General features: G+C 32.5%; 2 protein-coding genes across 2 annotated transcripts; both read left to right on the top strand.

Annotated features, from left to right (window-relative positions):
- The first annotated feature begins 4,869 nt into the window (after window positions 1–4,869).
- LOC105142484 (protein RADIALIS-like 1) lies at window positions 4,870–6,399 on the top strand. The gene is made up of 2 exons (XM_011050142.1): window positions 4,870–5,268; window positions 6,021–6,399. Exons 1-2 carry the CDS (start codon window positions 5,010–5,012, stop codon window positions 6,023–6,025), a joined length of 264 nt encoding a protein of 87 aa, XP_011048444.1. The 5' UTR covers window positions 4,870–5,009; the 3' UTR covers window positions 6,026–6,399.
- A 7,931-nt stretch (window positions 6,400–14,330) lies between these two features.
- On the top strand, window positions 14,331–16,544 carry LOC105142477 (3-ketoacyl-CoA synthase 4-like). The gene has a single exon (XM_011050129.1). It carries the CDS (start codon window positions 14,748–14,750, stop codon window positions 16,278–16,280), a length of 1,533 nt encoding a protein of 510 aa, XP_011048431.1. The 5' UTR covers window positions 14,331–14,747; the 3' UTR covers window positions 16,281–16,544.
- Window positions 16,545–21,163: the final 4,619 nt, after the last annotated feature.

The raw sequence follows: 21,163 nt of genomic DNA, 5'->3' as shown, positions 1-21,163 counted from the left end.
TTTCTTTAAATTCATAGCAATAGCATGGTCCATGGCCTATAAATACACATTTACATCATATCCTATCCAGCTCATACAAGCCACAAGTGTATTATCAACTCAGAAAGCTAGCCCGCTTCTCTATATGGCTTGAACACGCTTACAACTAGAATCACAAGTAAAGGAAAAATTGATCCAATCACAAACACAAACAAATGCTTATCATCATTGAGTGCAGGGCTGTACAAATCTCATTCACACAATAGGCATTTCCCTCTGTATATTCCCCTCACACTCTTCCTTTCAACGACTTAAATGTTCCAGTTACAATTACCTTATCCCGAATTTTTTCTCTTTATTCAAAGATTTGGCGAAGAAAAGCAATAAAAGAGTTGCTTTACGGCCACCTCAGGACCAGCCAGCCAAGGCTAGCTGGAGTGTTTTCTTCCCCATAAAGTTGTGGATTCCTGGTTCTGTAGGCTGTCGATGATAAAAAGGCCACAAGACCCATCTTGAACTAAACAATAATATGCAAAACAAGTTGTCTCAACTCTCTGAAACTCGCTTAACTATTTGTTAGCTAAATTTACAGTACTCTTGATCAGTGATTGTTGATGAAGACACAGTCTAAGGTAATAAAACGTCTCCAACTAGTAGGGAAGGACCACTGACAGAGGAAAATTAGTCATGGTAGGGGAGAGGAATCCACAGATACTGGTCCAATTGGGATGGAATTGATGATGTGGATCTCCAATATCAGCAAGGTGTATCTCTAATCCCTTTTTCATCGTACAGATTCCCATACAGTTGCTCACGTTATTTTCAACTAATCATCACCGACAGACCCACTAGTGTGTGGCCAGAATCCTATGATCATGACTCCAAATTAACTCTGGGGCCTTCCTCATTCATTTCAACCGCTTCAAGACTTGATGCATTGTTATCCAAGAAACAACACTAATCAACAGTTTAACTAGGAAAGCTAATTAAAAGCACAGCATGACGTCTGGTGAGAACGAATTCTACCAGGAAAACAATTTGCTGTAGGTATGAAGTTCTATGTTTCATATTTTGATAGACCGATGATTCTATCACCACAGTCTCATGAGTATTTGAAGGAACCATATGCACTGTGCCATTCATTGACCACCTAAGTTTTTCTAATCTTGTCTTCTGTTCCTTTCCAATTCCTGGATGTTTAAGACTAAACTTAAGTCTCCCTTATTGATTTCAGCATACATAGACTTGTAGCTTGGGGCTACTCTAACCAACTTGCAACCTAGAGCCAGAATCACACCACCAGCCTCACAATTCCGATTCTTCCTCGAAACTTAACCTTTTGTTGTAAACAGATATTTAGTTTCCCCCGAGAAGTTGTGTCCTTTTCTTGATTGAGAACTCTATGACTAAGCAGATGTTCTTAGACTATTGTTACAGTAACATCTAACATGACTTTAGAAACCTAACCAGACTCATTATTCTATGGCTCCGACAGTCACATCGTATATCAAGCAGATAATCTAATCACTAAATGTATGGCTTGTAAATGTTGATTGTAAGTTGACAAGACAATTAATTGAGAGTTGCTGTATATATCAAAGGGATGAAAATAGAATGGTCATAAGATGTACAAGCACTTGAAGATAAGGGCTTGCCTGTTGATTTTCTGAAAACCTCCAAATGAATGGTAATATCATTGCATCATGATGGAAACTTTTTTAGCAAATGAGCTAATTATCTTGAATCAATCCATCACAGTATCAAACAACATGAAAAATCTTGTGGATAAGATAAGTTTCTCTAATACAATCACTAGAATTTTCGTTAAATGTTCCTGAGATGAATAAAGGGCCGCTGACAAGAGTCAAATAGCCCCGCTGAGGCGTAAGGCTCCCAACATCTTGGCCAGCAAAAAGATTCTGCGACAATGTTGCCTTTCGGTTGCCCTTTACTGACCAGATATCTGTTCAAAATACTGCAAGAGATGTCCATCATTGACAAATTCAAAGGTGAAACAGGTACATATATATATATGGGCCAGCAAAGATAAAAAGCATTTGTTCACCATCGAAGAAGTAAACCCTGTACGTAATCAGTTATCCTTTCCCAATAGGGATAACTTTAGAAACAATTAGGGCTGTAAACGAGTCGGATTTGGATCGGATTAAAATATATAAATCGTATTTGATTTATTTAATAAATGGATAAGATTTTTATAAATTTGAATAATTTTTTGTCCAATTATCGATTCATCCAGATCCAAAATCTGAATATTCATAGAATCTATCATTCAATTTTTTTTAAAAATATTAGTTATATTCAAAATCTTACTTTAAATGTAAAATGAATTTTAACTACTGTACGTATAATAAAATATGTCATGATTATATTTTATACGTTAATTGAAAAAATAAAATTCAAATGTCTCACAGTTGAAAAAAACTAAATCAAATGCTCCTAATAAAAATTTATATTAAAGGTCAAAATTAATTTAAATTAGCAAAGAAGCACGACAAAACTAAGAGAAAATAATGACAACACATACTCTAGACACAACCTATTGGAATGAAATAAAAGCCTAATGTTTTACAAAATGGACAGAAATTCAGATTGTAATACCGGTAACAAATCATCAATTTTGTTCATAAATTTATAGGATTTTTCACAAAATTAATTGAAGACTTGAAAAGGTTGAATAAGAATTTGATTGTTTATAAGAATAGTTATCAATGTAGAGAATAAAATGAGCAAAATACAAAAAGTTATTTAGCATTTAAAGTAAAGAAATCCAAAATCTAAACCTAGTGTCATAATATTCTTTTTCTAAATTTGTTTATGTTTTAAGAATATTTTTTTGATTAGATTATTATGAGACCAGATCAAAATAGATCCATATTTGAATCATTCAATAAACGAATTAATATATTAGACTTGGATTATATATATATCAGATTCGAGTTAAAGTTGGATCAAATGGCGGGCCAATAATATCTACTCCAAAATAGGATAAAATTAAGCAAGTGGGCAGATTCTGAAACCAATCTTTGTGACTCCAGCACACCATCCTGAGGTAACAACAAAGCAGAGGAGCCATCTACTGATCATACCCTTGTTATTTATGATGGTATAGAAGCTTGTATTATTCACATAATACTTTGAACCTGTTTGCCTGAAAGGACAAATATATTCCATGGTTGCATCAGCGCCTGATGCCCCTCTTTTCACGTTTTACCTTGCCTTTCCGGTAACTTCTCCATAAACACTCCAATATTATCAATATTACTGACCGGCGCCGGCATTATTTTCTTCTGACCTTATAATTAATGCAACTGTTAATCATGTTTTGTTTTCACAAATGTTGATGATTTCATAATGAAAATCAAGTTAATATTCACTAGAGTAAATTGTGATAAGATAGGCTAATTAGGACCATAAACACTTACTGATGGGACTGGTAAGATGTTGTTCATTGAACATTAATCAAAGTAGACTAGAAAACATTTCAATATCCAAGAAGGGAAGAAAAGGTCTGATAGCACACTTCGTTAGCCATTTAAGTGTCTGAAACATTCTTGATAATTAAAACAACAGTCTCAAAGAGATAACCCAACATTCTGAAGGGAGGGTCCCAAAAGCTATGAAAAGGTAGGTAACATATGCTGAACTTCTCTCCCAGAAAAGAACATATAATATAATCATTGTACGGAATCAGGAAGCCAGCTAGTTTTGCTTGGAATGTTGTTGAGGACGTAGTACGCTTGTAAGATAATCTCCATGATAATGAAACAGAACATGAAGGATTTTTTGCTGCAAAAAATCCTTTCTGAAAAGGAAAAAAAAAAAACATGGGGTTGTGGTGCACACGTGAAGGTTAAAATTATAAGGTCTGGTTATGGTTTTAACTTGGACCACCTAACTCAGAGCCCTCTGTGCAGTTGAAGTTGAGAAAAAAACAGTAAAGGAGCAATAATCTGCATAAAATCTCAACAAGTGCAGAATCCTATACCCAGGGATTTCTACTTCGTTGTTTTTACTATTGAAATTTATCTTTGAAGGTTCTAACTCAATACAATTTCTTACATGGCGTTGGCCCAGTTGTTGAAAGCTCGATCACCGTACGTGCCGAGAGAGTCAGGGTTGCTGCTTCTATGGCACTACTTAAAAAGGTATCCCGAGCTCTAGCTCTCCTGAAGTTGGGAAAGGGGGTATTGCGGAGGCAATATGCCATTCTAGAAGCTTGATATGGCTTCCCTGCCGACCACTCATTTTATGTATCAAAAATCACTTCATAAAGTTACCGTGTCCCGAGGAGATAAGAAAGTTAACTGAACGACGCCAAGTGAATGTTGACGGAACTAAGTTAATTTTACAAATATGGAAGGATTGGTTCTATTTGTTTTGGTAATTACTAGTGTTTGTTTTTTTTAGTATATGAATTCACAATGGTTAGAATTTAAGGATTCAGTGGAGATTATGTTTTTAAAGTGTTTTTTTATTGGAAATATATTAAAATAATATATTTTTTATTATTTAAAATTGTTTTTAACATCAACTTATTAAAATTATAAATAATATATAAAAAAATAATTTAAAACAAAAAAATTCAAAATGTTTTAGAATCGCCACACAACTATATATTATTTATAGAGTCTCTTAACTGATTCTCTTAACTGTGTGTTGTTAATTAAGTGAAGATACTGATTCTCCTACGGTGGTGTTCGGATTCATATTTTGTGGTTCCTAAGGAGACAAATCATTAAAAATTCTACTGCATTTGCAAGATTTCTTTTCTGCCCTACCCCACCTCATCACCCCCTCCGCTCCACCTCTGCCTATAAAAACCAGGCACTGCCACCTCTATTGCACATATCTTCTCCTTGACTTGAAATATCTTATCTTTACCTTCACCACCCTTCTCAGCAATCATCCTTTGCCGTCGCAGCAAGCCTACCAACCTTCGACAGTCTCTTTCTCTCTTTATTTACTTGTACGCCTAGCGAATTTCTCACAGCAAAACACCATTCAAACAAATGGCATCAAGCTCAATGTCCTCTCGCGGTTCGGGCTCGTGGACTGCTCAGCAGAACAAAGCCTTTGAAAGGGCTTTGGCCGTGTATGACAGAGACACGCCCGATCGCTGGTACAATGTAGCCAGGGCGGTCGGTGGAAAAACCGCAGAAGAAGTGAAAAGGCACTATGAACTGCTTGTGGAGGATGTGAAGCATATTGAGTCGGGTCATGTTCCTTTCCCTAATTACAGGACTACTGGAGCAAATGGCCACGCAAGAGGTATAGCAGTTATAAGTCTCAGTCCTTCACCTAAACAACAACCAAGATAAAATCAGTCACACATGCATATTTAGCTACCTAACTATATGGTCACCTACAAGACTTGACTTTTTAGCTAACCATATCATGCCACAATTAAAGGTAGCTGAATCTAATCAAGTTCGGTGTCATGGAGTCACTGGTACTGTCTAACTCTGTAACTTTACATGGATTTTCCCAACTCTTTTTCTGTGGTGTGCTTTACAGACGGGATTGTTTAGTTTATTTATTTCTTGAGAGCCACATATTGACTCTCAAATGGCAAAAACTGTGCATCTACAATCCAAACTAAAATCCAAGCTCCCATCAACAAGAATATGCCCTCATGAAGACTGACTTTAAATGGCCCAAATAACATGCAGAGAGTTTATTCCTATAAGAAAATAATAAGATACGTATTGTGGAAAATTATTGCAGATTATTTTTTTAATTTCTTTTTTTTTTGACCCCACAAGTGCTTTTCACGTGGCTTCAATGAATAGTGATCTTGACAACTAAATTATGAATTTAACAAGCAAATATATAGCTTTCAAACTCACGCAGTTGCAGTTTAGTGGCATTTCTCTTTCTGGAGTTTCAGCCACAGCAAAAAATACATAATTTCTGAACCAAATATTCATGAAAAAGCAAGAGAAAAAATAAATGAATAATAATAATAATAATAATAATAACTGATGACAAATATGTTGATCTTTTTTCCCCCCGACATGCAGGATGAAAAATATGAAGCTCCATTTGTGAGCTCGCTCTGTGCACTTCATGTACGATCAGCAGCAATAAAGATTCACCGCTTTATGCTGCTCCTTCTCCTATCAGGGCCTCACTCATGAGCTAGCTCTATTTGTCATATATTAATTAATTTGAAAGACTGGTTTGGATTGAAGGATCAAAATCAGTGATTCTACTCTTGTACTCCTTTTCCCTTAAATTTCTTTTATATATTATTCTAGTTCTCATGTATTTTATGTTATTGTCATGCTGCTAATATAATTAATGTATCAAGGAAGGCATCTTGAATCTTTTTATGATTCTGATCCCTTTCCGATGTTCCTAAGTTTCCAAGCAATGAAATATATTTATTTTGTGTTATTACTGTGAGTGTTTTTTCATGATCAGTGCTTGCATTTACTTTTCTTGTAGTACTATAATGCAACATGGAGTTACTATACGGACGAAAGATTGAGATCTAAATCAACTGAATATAGGATATGATGGCCCTAACTCTAATTCTTGCATAATTGGAGGACTCAACATAAAACCAACCAATAAAATAACCAATAAAATAAAGATAATACGGAATGAGAGCTATATGGACTTCTCGTGTTAAGAGGCCCGGAGCACATAGAGAAGAGGGTAGCAGCTAGCAAATGAAGAGGCGGTAAATTTACCTACTTTAAAAAATGCTTTGCATCCTTTCATGTTTTGATATTTCCCAGCCCTTGGCAATTAAAAAATTAGTTTTTTAATAGATAACGGAGAGACATGTCGAGGGCATTAGGAGTTGAAGAGACCAATAATAATAACAAATGCTAATTTATTGTAATATAAATATAAAAATGTTTTGGCAAGACTACCACCGTATCTTCATGATTTTCGGCGTGGTATTGTACTTGGTATCTTTGCGGAATTTATCCAGATTGATATCGGATACTGCCTGGTCGAAATATAGAAAAATCAACATGATGTTGATTATGGCACGTACCTTTAGAATTAGCTAGCAAGACTAGGAATCCGATGCCCGCTAAGACAGTTAATCAAATGAAGAACAAGAAGAAATGATCATAAATTGCTGTCAGGATCGATGTGTACCCTTATTAGCGACAAATTACTTTAAGGTGATCACCGTATTGGCTCATTAAACTCTGGATCTTTCTAGCTAGTTATACAGTGCCATTGTTGTTAAGCATTGAGAACATGATTAATTAACTATTAATTTAATCTTGCAAAAAGCAGTCCTATACAGCCAGGCTTGATAAAAATAAGGCAACTATGTGCTCAATACATGCCGCACTTGCTGTTTTTACTCATATAATGCCAAATTAGTTCTAGATTTAAATTTTACTGCTTCAAGAAATGATTCTAAGCCAAGTCTCGAAGATGATCTGCCATATTTTTAGGCCTAAGCTAAGACTTTAGAAGGTTAATAATGATAGGACTCTTTGCCATCTTTGGACAAGAATGAGCAATATCAAGGCATTGTGTCTGTATTTATGTTGGGATTTAAGAGTTTGTTTATTTTTATATTTTTAAAAAATTATATTTTTTATTTTAAATTAATTTTTTATATTTTCAAAATCGTTTTAATATATTAATATTAAAAATAATATTTTTTAAAAAATATATCATTTTAATATATTTTTAATAAAAAATATTTTAAAAATAACCGCCAACTAAAATTCTAGTTTCACCCTAAATTTAAAAGTAATTTGCTTTTCCTATGAAGGAAAAGTAGTCCGGTTAGTAAATGGATTTTATTTCTACATTATCATGTCACTTTATGCATATATGTGTATAGATACATATACATATGTATGTATGCATGTATGTATAAGACCTACTTAAAATTCTATCATAAAATAACGTATTAATGGTTCTGGGAGTTATTTTTAGCTTGATAGTGCCAATAGATTCATAGACCTAGTGGGTTAGGCCTTGGAAGTGACTATACTAATTGTGATGAGCCATTGGGCCGATAATACATGGTTTTGGATCAATTTTGACAAGATAAAATATCATGAAGTTCATGGATTTTATGTTCAGTTCCTCGCTTCATGCCCAATAGAAAACCATCTGAAGATGGCTTCAAATTCGAGTTGGCACATGTTTGCTTGCTAATGGGATACTGAAAAACAGAGAGAACCAGCCCCGCTACAGAAAAATGGAGCTAGGCCAGGCGTAGTATTGCCAGAAAGAAGTTCCATTTATTGCAGAGTCCCATTACAGTACCTATACCTGCCTGGTACTTTTATAGTGAAGCCCGTAAGAATGTTGAGAGCCAAAGAAATGGCTTTTGGATGGGCGATTTGTGTAAGATACGTGTTGGAAAGCTGATCGGCGAGCTTGCACACGGCTATTTATTTCTTTGGTTGGTGGTTTGCCAGATTAAATGTGAAGGCCCTCTATCTTCTCTTCATGAAAAGCCCGGTGAATTGCCTGATCGTTGGTCATGTTGAGATCTTAAATGATAAATAATTATCATTGGTCATGCTGAGATGTCGTTACGTTAGACTCTGTTCAGAATTATAAATAAATCAGAAAAACTTTTAAAAGTTAAATGATAATTAAAATAATAATTATCATTTAAAAAAAACTCTTCAAACAAAATGAAAAAAAAAACAAGAATACTAATGTAAATATAAATTTAAAAAAATTAGAGAAAAAACAATAAAAAAATCATTAATTAAAAAATAAATAAAGGACAAGCAATGTTGGGTCTGGAAATCCAGACCAGCCCACTTGCCCATTTAGGAGGGCCGCATGATTGTGCCCTTAGAGAAAGTACGATAAAAAAATCATTAATTAAAAAAAAAACTAGACAGGAAACTTGCAAGTGAAATGCATCCTGCGGTGTGCACTAATTTTAGATTGCGTGTGATTCATTGTTGTATTTAAAGTTGATTTTTATATAGTTTATATGGATTTTCTCCGTGTTCGTAAAAACAACAGAGTTCACAATCGAGTGCCTTTGTTTTCTGACAAATCAATACTTATAGCATCATATACAGATATTCGTTGTTGGAAGAAAAAAATCATTATATTCGTTGTTGGCTATATATATATATATATATATATATATATATTGTACTTTAAAAATGCTTTAAAAAAATAATTCCCCTTTGTTTTAAATTAAATTTTTATATATTTTTAAATCATTTTAATTTACTAATGGTAAAAACAAAAAAAATATTATTTTAATATATTTTTAAATAAAAATAATTTTAAATAAATAAACAATGACGAATAAAGGTAACTATAACGACGATGAACAATTCAAGGCCCTGTATAATTCAGGCTTTGTGATAATTAAATTTGGTTTTAGCCCAACTCAAACATTATCATAAAAAAAAAAAAAGATTAATTGGGCTTACGCTCTTCCATGTATTTGTCTGGGCCGAGTCTTCCAACTAAAAAGGTTTTATATGAAGTTAGGTCATTAAATGATGTCACATGCATTGTTGCTAAGGTGTGTGCGCCACTTCTTTGTTGGTATGTCATAAGCACGCATCAATAACTTTTTCATATAAAAAATTAAAAATTTAACATGAAAATATTAAAATACCTCTTATGACACTTGAAATTAAAAAATAAACTTTAAAAAGTTTAAATTAAATACTTTCATATATTTTTAACGTTTTTTTTTATATTTCCATCTAGTTTGTGTTTTTTTAATAAAAGATATATCATTTTATATATAAAAAAAAACTTAAAATTTACTATTAGATATCCTAACTAAATATTTGATTAAGAGGTTGAAGTATTTTGATAATAAATCTGATAAAAAGAATGATTTAAGTGAAAAATTGATAATATCTCAGTAGTTTAATGGTGTATCATATGATTTTCCTGAATGAAATCATGCTTATACCGGAATTTGCATGAATGATCGATTGTTTCATGGTCAAGAATAACAAAGTTATATGTACCAGTGCATAGAACCTGAGTCAAGAGGACGTGTATGCGAAGAATTTCCCCTCGACACTTAAAAGGAGACAAAAACTGGAGCTTGTTCCTTGTCTCCCAGGGAATCCAGACCAAATCATACTATATTACTTTGGTGTTGCATTTTAACTACTAAATATCATAAGAAATATTTTATTTTTTCGATCAATGAAGAAACTCGAAGCCGCCGGAAATCCAATAGAGAAAAATAAAAGGAGAAAGGTACAACCCCCCGATCGTCATCCCTGCTTATAACAGGAATTGTCTTGGGTTCAGAAGCTTTCTTCCGAATTGAGATCTCCCATAGGGCTACAAATCAGCGATGGCCCTGGATACCAACAGATGTCGCGAGCTCAAAATCACCAGATGCAAGAAAAGCTTGGCATCGGGTGAATAAAATATCAGCTTCAATAACTTCAAAGTTTTCTCCATAAAGGCAAGCATAAAGAAATTGAAAAAATAAACGACAACTAATGAAATTTTTTTAAAAAAAATTAATATGGATGTTATGATAATTTATATACATTAGGACTAATTTTATAAATTTTAAAATTAATAATTATATTAACTTCTAGTTAATAACAAAAACAGAAAAGGTTGGAAAGAACCTGAATCCCTGCAAAGAAAATTTTTCCAGTTTTTTTCTTTAAAATAAGTTTTTTTAAAATAATTTTTTTAATTTAATCCTTTTAAATTTTTTTTTTGTTCTACTCCTAACTCCAGTAATTATCATATAAATAATTAAAAAATTAAAATATAAACAATTAAAAACCCGAATATAAAATTATAAAAATCAAATCTTTTAATTTTAAATTCTTACTTCATCACTGATTATGGTATGAAGAAATATATTCTTTATGAACGGGGTAGTGGCCGCTGGAAATCTGCCAAAGCCCGCATCAAAGTGATCAAAGCAGGCAGATTTGCTGGAGCGAATAGGCACACAGCGGAGTTTACAGGTTCCTTTCCACTCTGTCAGCAGTGTAAAAGCCAGCTCGTCATCCACTCCTCAGCCTGTCCATTCAGAGTCTTGATGTCTCCTGATTGGTCTGTGCAGACCTTCCCCGGAATTTGGCAGTTTCTTTGCCTCTGGTATTTCCATCAAGACAATGTTTGGCACAAGCATTTTTAATATTTTTTTTTGTCTGAAACTATATAAAAAAAACTAATTTTTACCGGAAGCGATTTTCAACGAACCAGTTCAGTATCTTTATTTTATATAACAATTAAACGGTCATTTTTGGATAACTGTAAACGTTCTGATAAATCTCAATAACGGGGAGGCGTGATCGTGAATGGAAATCATAACACGTGGATTTCATTTGTAGAAAAACTTGGAAAACAACGGTACTATAATTTGACCTTTCCTGGTTTGATTGAGTCCCCGTTTTCCATGCCCTAAAACTGTAACAGAACAGTTCAATAATTGCTTACAATGCAGGCAACAAATCCTCGTTTTTTGGATTTCTTCTAAGCTAATTGTTTGGTTGTGTATACGTGTGCTCCTGTTTAATATATATGTAACAATGTATAAGTGATATACTTGTAAATGGGTGATTTATAAAATTATTACATTGAATAATATTTGTAATAATATATGTAGCTTTTGATTAAAGAAAAAGGATTTGAAAGCATATATTTATTGAAGAGGAAGGGTATCAATGTCAGTTTAATTACAATTTATTATTTATATCGAATATAATTAGATTATTCCCCGTGTTATCCAACAAGTTGAATCATTTTTTAATATAAAAAAATATTTAATCATTGAAAAAAAATATTTTAACTAATTAAATTATTTTATGGTTGACTTGATATAACCCGATCCACTTGATATGTTTAAATGCAATCTAGATAACTAATAAAAATGTAGTTTGACTTAAAAAATTCAAGATATATTTTTTAAGAAAAACAAATATTGAGACATAAATATATTGGATCAAAGTGGATTAACAAAATAAATCTAAGACCTGGATCATAAAATCATGATAACTCAATATAAAAAAAAATCAAAATAAATTATGAAGTTTAATATCCAATCAACCTATTATTTAAAATAAAAAAATAAGATAAAAAGTTAATTTTTCAAACTTACCACTTGTTTCATAAGACTAAAATAATATCATAGAAAGTAAGTTGAAATAAATACAAAGTATAATTCTAACAATATTCAATAATAAAATTATAAAAAAGTAATTATAAAAATAATACAAATAAAATAATTTAAGTTAATCTGGGTTAACTCGTCAAACTCCCGACATAGATCATGAGACTGATATAACCTTATAGAAAATAAATTAAAAAAAATAATTTAAGTTAGTTAGTTAACCTGTCAAGCTCACAACACCAATCTATTAGACTGAGATAACCCCACAAAAAAAATTATACAGCTCAATTCCTAATCAAACTATAGCTCAATGGTGAAATTAAAAAAAAAAAATATAAAAAAGAACATAATAAAACAAAACGATTCTATTAGGATTAACCCGCAAAACCCGTACTATAAAACCGATATAACCTAATAGAACACAAACCGAAACAAGTCATGAAGCTTGATTCTTAATCCATCCAATATTGAATGATAAAATTATAAAAAAAAACCAATAATTCAAGAAGAAAACTTGATTTAACCGAGTGAACCCATCAAATTTATAACACGTGTTATGGGATTGAGATGATCTCATGAAAAATAAGTTTTAATAAACAATAAAACATAATTCTTAATACACCAAATGCTAAAAATAAAATTTTAAAAAATATAAAAATATAAAATAAACTAGGGTTGTGCATGATTCGGTTCGGTTCGTTTTAAACTAAAAAACCAACCGAACTGAATTAGATTAATTTTGAAAAATAGAGACCGAACCGGACTGAAATTCAGTTCAAATCGACCTGATTTGCTCATTTTTTTAAATAAAATCGGTAAACCTAATATTACATAAGACATGCATATTTAAATAAATAATTAATGTTTATTGATCTAAAACAAGAAACTTCATCATTTTCTTTTTAAGAAATCATAAGCTAGATTGTTATTTTTATAAGGGATTCAAAAGCCTCTCTTAACTAGAAAATAAGAAATAAATTAACTCTTCATTTTGACTCTTTTTGTCAACACTAGAATCACTTGCCTACAACTCCAAACAAATACCTTTACAGATTCATGGATTATTATCCTTCTTTGGTGCCATTTGTTTACGCGGTTGCGGCTGCGTTTTAATTAAAATATAGTTTGCAGTCGTTTGATAAAGAAAAAAATCAGTTTATTGTACATGAATCCCACGTAACTTTTAATGCAATTAACATGAACAGTGCAAAAAAAATATTTTATATAAAGTATTATTTATTTCATGATATAATAGGAGTAATTAATTCTATAATAGTTAAATTTAAAATCATCAATATTAATTTCAACCACAGTTTTAACCAAACATCTATTTTTTCAAACCAACCTCAACTAAAAATATTTTTTTTAAATTAAATTTTTTCAAACTACAACCCAACATCTACAACAATACCAAAGACACTCTTTATTAAAACTAAAGCATACCATTGCATGCATCTTTTCTCCTCCAATAATGACGCCTCTCTCAACAACAATATTAGCACACACCCATTATTCCTAGACCCATAAAAGAACATATGTTGAACCTTTTCTTCTAGAAAATTCATAATAGCCTCCCTTCTTCTTTCCACTACCATAACACCAACACAATAATCAAACCATTACACTGCTATAAAACTCAACTAACAAACCATAATATTAATCTTCTTTCAAACACCCAGTTATTGTTTTCCTACATGAACCAATAAAGTCAAAAAAATTGATAAGATTTAAAAAGTAGAACAAGTCATGAGAGCTTTGGGTTAGAGGATCGACAATAAAAAAGGAAAGAAAAAAATGAGACGCAGAGCCGATGAAAGGAAAATAAAGAATGAGAAAAGTATGCGGTGACTTTTTGTGAGAGGGGTTAGCTTAGGGTTAGGGTAATTTATACACTTTTTGGACTGGACCAATTTGGTTTACCGGTTTCATCTATAAAACCAAAACCGAATAGAACTTGTTAGATTTTATAATTTTAAAAATTAATTTAATTAATTTTTTATTTTGATTTAATTTTTTTTGTTAATTTTTCTTTGATTTTTTCAGTTAATCGATTTTTTTGAACAATGCTAAAATAAACTATTGCTGAGTGTAGTATTATTTGAGGTAACGCAAAATAAAAAATACTTTTTTAGTTTTTATTAATAATAATTAACTAATAATAATAAATAATAACTTTTTTATATGAAATTAAATTTGACTACTTCTAACTCGAAAGAAAAAGAAGAATGGCTTCGTTTCTTCATTTTCACATCATCTCCCAATGTCAACTCTGTAAAAAGGCACCATCTTTGAACCTGCGCCCCCCCCTCTCTTTCTTCCATTTGACCAAATCATTACAGATAAGAGAGTGGGGGTCTGGGGGAAACAAGAAAAAAGAAAAAGGAAAAAAAAAACAGATTCAGGAAATCAAAATACAGATTTCATGTATCATCATCAGCGATTATCAAGTCAAAATCTACGCAGTCTTTAATAATTGTTACTGTGTCGGGGCCGTTTTGCAGTTAAATCATTACCTAACAACCTTCATTTCTTTTTCTTTATTGCTTCTCCAGATCCGTATTGTAAACGGACATTCATTTCCTATACACCATAATAGTCACTTACTCTGTTTTTTAGTCTTATTTTCACCATTCAAGAAACCAAAAGAACCTATCTTGAAAACTTAGAGGACAATATGAACAACCAACGGGAATCCGAATCCACCACTACCAATGGAGTCCAGATCCGACAATCAAGAAGATTGCCAGATTTCTTGCATAGCGTGAATCTTAAGCATGTCAAGCTAGGTTATCATTATTTGATAACTCATTTGTTGACTCTTTGTTTGGTCCCTTTAATGGCTTTTGTTATTTTTCAAGCTTTTCAATTGAACCCAAATGACATTCACCAACTGTGGCTTCATCTTCAGTATAATCTTGTTAGTGTCATTATTTGTTCTGCTTTTCTTGTTTTTGGAGCCACGGTTTATATTATGACCAGGCCCAGATCCCTTTTTCTTGTTGATTATGCTTGTTACAAGCCTCCATCAAACTTACAAGTCAAATTTGAGCAATTCATGGAGCATTCAAATCTGACTGGTGATTTTGATGATTCTTCGTTGGAATTTCAAAGGAAGATTTTGGAAAGATCAGGTCTTGGTGAAGAAACTTATGTCCCCGAAGCTATGCATTATATTCCACCAAGACCATCAATGGCAGCAGCTAGAGAAGAGGCACAGCAGGTGATGTTTGGTGCACTGAATGTTTTATTTGCAAATACTAATATCAAGCCTAAAGATATTGGTATTCTTGTTGTGAATTGTAGTTTGTTTAATCCTACACCCTCGTTATCTGCGATGATTGTTAACAAGTATAAATTGAGAGGGAATATTAGATCTTTTAATCTTGGGGGAATGGGGTGTAGTGCTGGGGTTATTGCTGTTGACCTTGCTAAAGATATGTTGCAAGTTCATAGGAATACCTATGCTGTTGTTGTAAGTACTGAGAACATTACACAGAATTGGTATTTTGGGAACAAGAAGTCAATGTTGATACCGAATTGCTTGTTTAGAGTCGGCGGTTCTGCCGTTTTGTTGTCAAATAAAGCTAAAGATAAGAGAAGAGCGAAGTATAAGCTTGTTCATGTGGTTAGAACTCATAAAGGAGCTGACGACAAGGCGTTCAAGTGTGTCTATCAGGAGCAGGATGATGCTGGAAAAACAGGGGTTTCTTTGTCAAAAGAGCTCATGGCAATTGCTGGTGGTGCACTTAAGACTAATATTACAACCTTGGGTCCTTTGGTTCTTCCCATTAGTGAGCAACTTTTGTTCTTCTCAACTTTAGTTGCTAAGAAATTGTTCAATGCAAAAGTGAAGCCGTATATCCCAGATTTTAAGCTTGCCTTCGATCATTTCTGTATTCATGCTGGAGGGAGAGCCGTGATTGATGAGCTTGAGAAGAATCTGCAGCTTTTGCCTATTCATGTTGAAGCTTCCAGGATGACTCTTCATCGGTTTGGTAACACTTCGTCAAGCTCGATTTGGTACGAGTTGGCTTACACTGAGGCAAAGGAAAGAGTACGGAGGGGGGACCGTGTTTGGCAGATTGCTTTTGGCAGTGGTTTCAAGTGCAACAGTGCAATTTGGGAGGCTCTGAGGCATGTTAAGCCATCTTCTAGTAATCCATGGCAGGATTGCATTGACAGGTATCCGGTGCAGATAGTCATGTAGCTTGCCAAAAATTTGATTATAGATTCTTAATTCGGAGGAGTTACCTTGATTGACAGACAAGGGAATCGCTCTACTATTTTTTTTTTTCTTTTTGTTAATTTATTGGGTCAGGTCATGTGTGAGGAATGTAGTCATAACATTATGGAGTCTTTTCTAGTGTTCTTGTACTTCAATGCTTTGATGGATTTTGTTCTGAATGTAGTCAAAACATTATGGAGTGTTTGGTTTGATTTAAAGGCATATAAAATCCTAACTTTCGATGAACTTGTTAATCTAGGTTTTTTTCATCCCCTTTTTTTTTAGAATTCAAGACCCATATTCAGAAGAAGTTGTAGCTTGCAACAAAATTTATACATACAATTCCACTCCCTCGGTCTCATTTCTAGTTTCTCAAGCATAAGCATAAGAAAACAAGGTTGAGGGAACATACAGGGGGCTTCATTTGCTCATGGTCTCCTGATCCTTGTTTTCAAACCTCACTTTCTGTGCAAATCTTATTGCCACCACGCAGTTCGAGTCTTCCGAACATTGCATAGCAAGCTTGACGTTTTGGATGTGAATTCTGTGCCGCCCGTGAAGACACGATCTCTAATACAGAATGGAATTTAGTTTCATCCTGGTGTCGGTTGCTTCTTAATTATTTTTTTTGCTTGTTTCATGCCCCCGTATTTTCCTTAAAAAAGAAAATTCCAATTCCAAATACGTGTACTTTAATTCTCCTCAATTATCTTTTTGAATATATCATTTTCCCCCTTGTTAAGTAGTGTTACCAGACTTGCTTTGGACTGGATGAAATCGCAATGTGTTTTCCCAGCACCGATGAGTTTTGATACGGTTTTCCCTTTCTTTCGTTATCTATCAGGATTCCACAGTGTTAATTATCTATGAAAGTCTTCGGTGCGTCTAATTCATATATCTGTAGCACAGAACTATGCTTGAAACTTGAACTACAATTTTACAAATTAGGTAACACTTACAACTACGAACTTTCCTAGCTGTTTCTGAAAAGTGATGATTCATGGAAGCATTTCTTTGTGTTTGATGCTGTTTTCTTACACATTTCACTATCTTGGACAGCTTCCTAGCTTGGTGTGAAACGGATCAGTGCATGTGTTATGCGCACTAACTAGTAAACTTTCCTAGCTTGATTGATTGATAGCTTTTCCATGACAAGTATTCCTATGCATTGCAGAATCTTGGCTTCCCTTTATTAACGTACACGGTGGTCTAATATCCAAAATACTGGAGATTAATATTGGTTAAACAATTAACATCCTTTCCAAGTGGGAAATACAGAAAGCTCGGCAGGTTTCTTCAATCTGTGTTTGAGACAGTGAGCCTCTTATTCTAGATTGACCAGGAAAGTTGGAATGCTTTCCTTCAAAAACTAACAAATTCCTCACTTAATCATAGTTGCGACCACTTGATTGCAATTCTTGAAAGAAGTAAGTCTAGGATGGTACTCACATCAATGTATAGGAACACAGCATTCATCTTATAACAAGGGGTGATGCTTGAAAACAAATTAAATCAATCTTGATGATGCCCCACTTTGCAAGTTTACTATCAAATCCAAAACTTTTGAAAGGAATACGAAACAGGTTTTCGATTTGCTCACGAGTCACTAGCAGCAGGCCATGTGAAGACTAATCTGTCACAACAGCACTTTGATCTGTCAGCTTTTACAATTTCTTTAACCAGTGATGCTATTTCAGAAGAAATTGAAAATGACAAGGGTAGATGATGAGAAATTTTTACTGTGAATGAGATATAGACAATAATAAATAAAATAAAAAAAAGAATTTCCTGAAAGGAACAAATCCTCGTGTAAGTATCTGCGTTTTTCGAGTTAGAAATTTTGCGAGGTACTATTCTTCCCAAAATATACCTGTAAATAACTTGACTAAATTTAACAAGTCTAAAAAATTATTAAAAATCTAAAACCTCAACGTTTAAGGCAATAAATGTAATATATGTAAACTTAATTTCTATAAGTTTAGCTAATAAAAAGATGCCAACACTCATAGGTACACCCTCAAACAAAAATCTAATTCTCATGGACTCATTTTAGAGAAAGAACTCACTTCCTCTAGTTACTAATTAAATACATTTTAGATCTTATTCTTTCTACATCATTAAATATATAAAAAATATTTTAAGAGCATATTATATTTTATATTATTAATATTTTTATAAAAAATATTTATCCTTTATTAATATATTTATAAAGACAAAATAACTTTTTAGCTTCTCTATTGCATAAAAGACAAGATTTATTCGTAAGTTATAAATATTTCAAAAAATATTTATCCTTTATTAATATATTTGTAAAGACAAAATAACTTTTTAGCTTCTCTGTTGCATAAAAGACAAGATTTATTCTTAAGTTATAAATATTTTTTATTCGTAAGTTATAAATATTTCATAAATTTTTCAAATTGCAGGTTCACAATTTATTTTCTCTAAGTATTTATATTTTAATTCTTAAAACATTTATTATATACAACAAAAAACAAACACTTTTATTTTTGGATTTTAAAGCTCATTCTTTTATTTATTGTAATCCCTTACTAAAAAATTATTAATTTTATCATTTGAGGGTCCTTAAACCCGACTAAAAGGAAATGTTTTGCAAATATTGAGTTTTTTTATCACACTTTTCTTTAAGTAAAAAGACTTGATTTTTCTTGTGCAATAGCATCATCTTCTTTGGGTTTCCCTTTATCCTTTAAAAAGTTCTTTAACTATTAGCGTAATATATGGGTTAGACCCCGAGCAGTAAAGATCAAGCCGGGGACAGTCATCCATTTCTGGGTCCTGAGTGAAACCACAATCACGAATAAACCTGTTGTGGTATTTCTTCATAATTTTGGTTGTGTTGGGATTTTTAGAGTGTGTTTTGCAGTGTGGTAGCGGTTGTTTTTTAAATAATTTTTTGTGCCAAAATATATGTTAATGATGTTTTTTTATTTTTTAAAAATCATTTTTAAAATTAGTATATTAAAACGATTCAAAACATATAAATCATATTAAATTTTAATAAAAATAAAAAATAAAAAAAAATTGAATTTTTTCAAAATGCACATTGTCAAACAGGCCTCATGGCAATTTCATGTGCTAGCTTTGGCCAAGAAGTACGCAGTTTATGTTCCGGATGTCCACTTCTTTGGAGATTCAATCACCGATAAAACTGAACGGTCACCGGCTTTTCAAGCAGAATGCATGGCTAAGGGTCTAAGGAATCTTCGCGTCGCGAAGTGCACCTTGGTTGGATTGAGCAATGGAGGGATGGTTGGTTTCAAGATGGCTGAGATGTTCCCTAATTTGGTTGATTCAATGGTGATAACTTGTTCAGTTATGGCCATGACTGAGTCCATCACCTGTGCTGTCCAGCAAAGAATTGGCTTCTCATCGTGGGCAGATTATTTGATTCCTGAAACTGTAGAGGGCGTGAAGAAACTGCTAGACGTTGCTTTCTACAAGCTGCCATGGATACCTGATTTTGTCTACAGAGACATTTTGGAGGTAAGCTTCGTTAGCTAAACTATCACACTGTACATCCCATTTTTAATTTTAATTTTCTCCTCGATTCATGGTGTTTGTACACATATCATGGCACCAAATCTCCCAGTCTAACGAATCCTTCCTACTTGTTTAGAATTAGCATGCAAGTACCCAGACATGAATGCTGCCTATGAAATCCTTCTATCTTAGCAAGCAACCATATATTGGCAAATCAGTTCTAGATTTGACTTAATAATCGAGATGAACAATTCATGAATATAGTAGTTCTCCATCAACGGGGATCTTTAGTTGAGAAGTAGAATTCTACATATCATTAATGGAAGTCATATTTAAACTTTCGGAATTGATTTTTGACCGTAATGAATTCTTGACATTGGTGGCAGCCTGGCAGGCCTTGTATTTCGACCACAAGAAGGAAAGGCGTGAACTTTTAGAGGCGTTAATTTTGAAGGACAAGGATTTCATGGTCCCTCGTTTTACACAGGTCAGAAAGGAACTAACATAAAGATTGCTATTACTCAACTTGCTAGTCCAGATTGATGGGATTTAACCGGCATCAATTATGAGTATTCACGTCTCTTATGCATTCTTTGTAAGCGTGCGTGTATGCGAGATACGGCATTATGTGGTTAGCACGGATCTTCATTTTTAAATTAAGAAGTGTGATACGTCATTTACTAAATGATATTTATGATCTAGCTTAGTATATAAGCGTTGACCAAGTTTATGTCCCTGGATAAATTTAAAGCATGCTTATTGCTTATAACAAATCTTTTTAAAAAATAAAAAATAAAAAAACATATCTTTTAAGTAAATAAGAAAATAATTAAATCTAATTTATATTTCAAATTCACAATATGTTTAACTTTAAATTCGAGCTTGTTCAAGAATTCCAACACCTAAGTAATTTAAATAAAATAAAGAGGAATTAAATTAAACATGTGAAAAAAATTATATGATAAAATTAAAAATATATAATTTTATAAATTATTTTAAATAAAAAATACTAATAAAAAACAAGGAATCAAATCTGGAAAAAAAACTAATAAAAGGATTGCATTGAACTTTTTAAGAATCAAATTTAAAAAATAAAAAAATTTACAGGGAATTAAATTGAAAATATTTTTTTTATAAATTATTTTAAAAAAATAAATTAAAAATAAATAACTGACCAATCTAGTTAAAGAGATGCATTAAATTTTTAAAGGAACAAAACGCTTTCCTAAGATGAGAGAGAAAAACATAAGCACTCGTTCACAGCAATCCAAATACCAAAAAAAAAAAAAAAACACACATACCACCTTATTAAGTAGGGGTTGTCAAAAGAATTCCATCACTGGCTTGGAAGCTATTTTTTA

Source organism: Populus euphratica, unplaced genomic scaffold, assembly GCF_000495115.2.
Source record: "Populus euphratica unplaced genomic scaffold, PopEup_1.0 scaffold3.1, whole genome shotgun sequence".
Taxonomy (NCBI): Eukaryota; Viridiplantae; Streptophyta; class Magnoliopsida; order Malpighiales; family Salicaceae; genus Populus; species Populus euphratica.
The sequence above is the reverse complement of the archived record's forward strand: the minus strand, read 5'-3'. Positions and strand labels throughout refer to the sequence as shown.

Coding starts and splice junctions, on each gene's coding strand:
- LOC105142484 (XM_011050142.1), top strand. CDS start 5,010: ATGGCATCAAGCTCAATGTCCTCTCGCGGTTCGGGCTCGTGGACTGCT.
- LOC105142477 (XM_011050129.1), top strand. CDS start 14,748: ATGAACAACCAACGGGAATCCGAATCCACCACTACCAATGGAGTCCAG.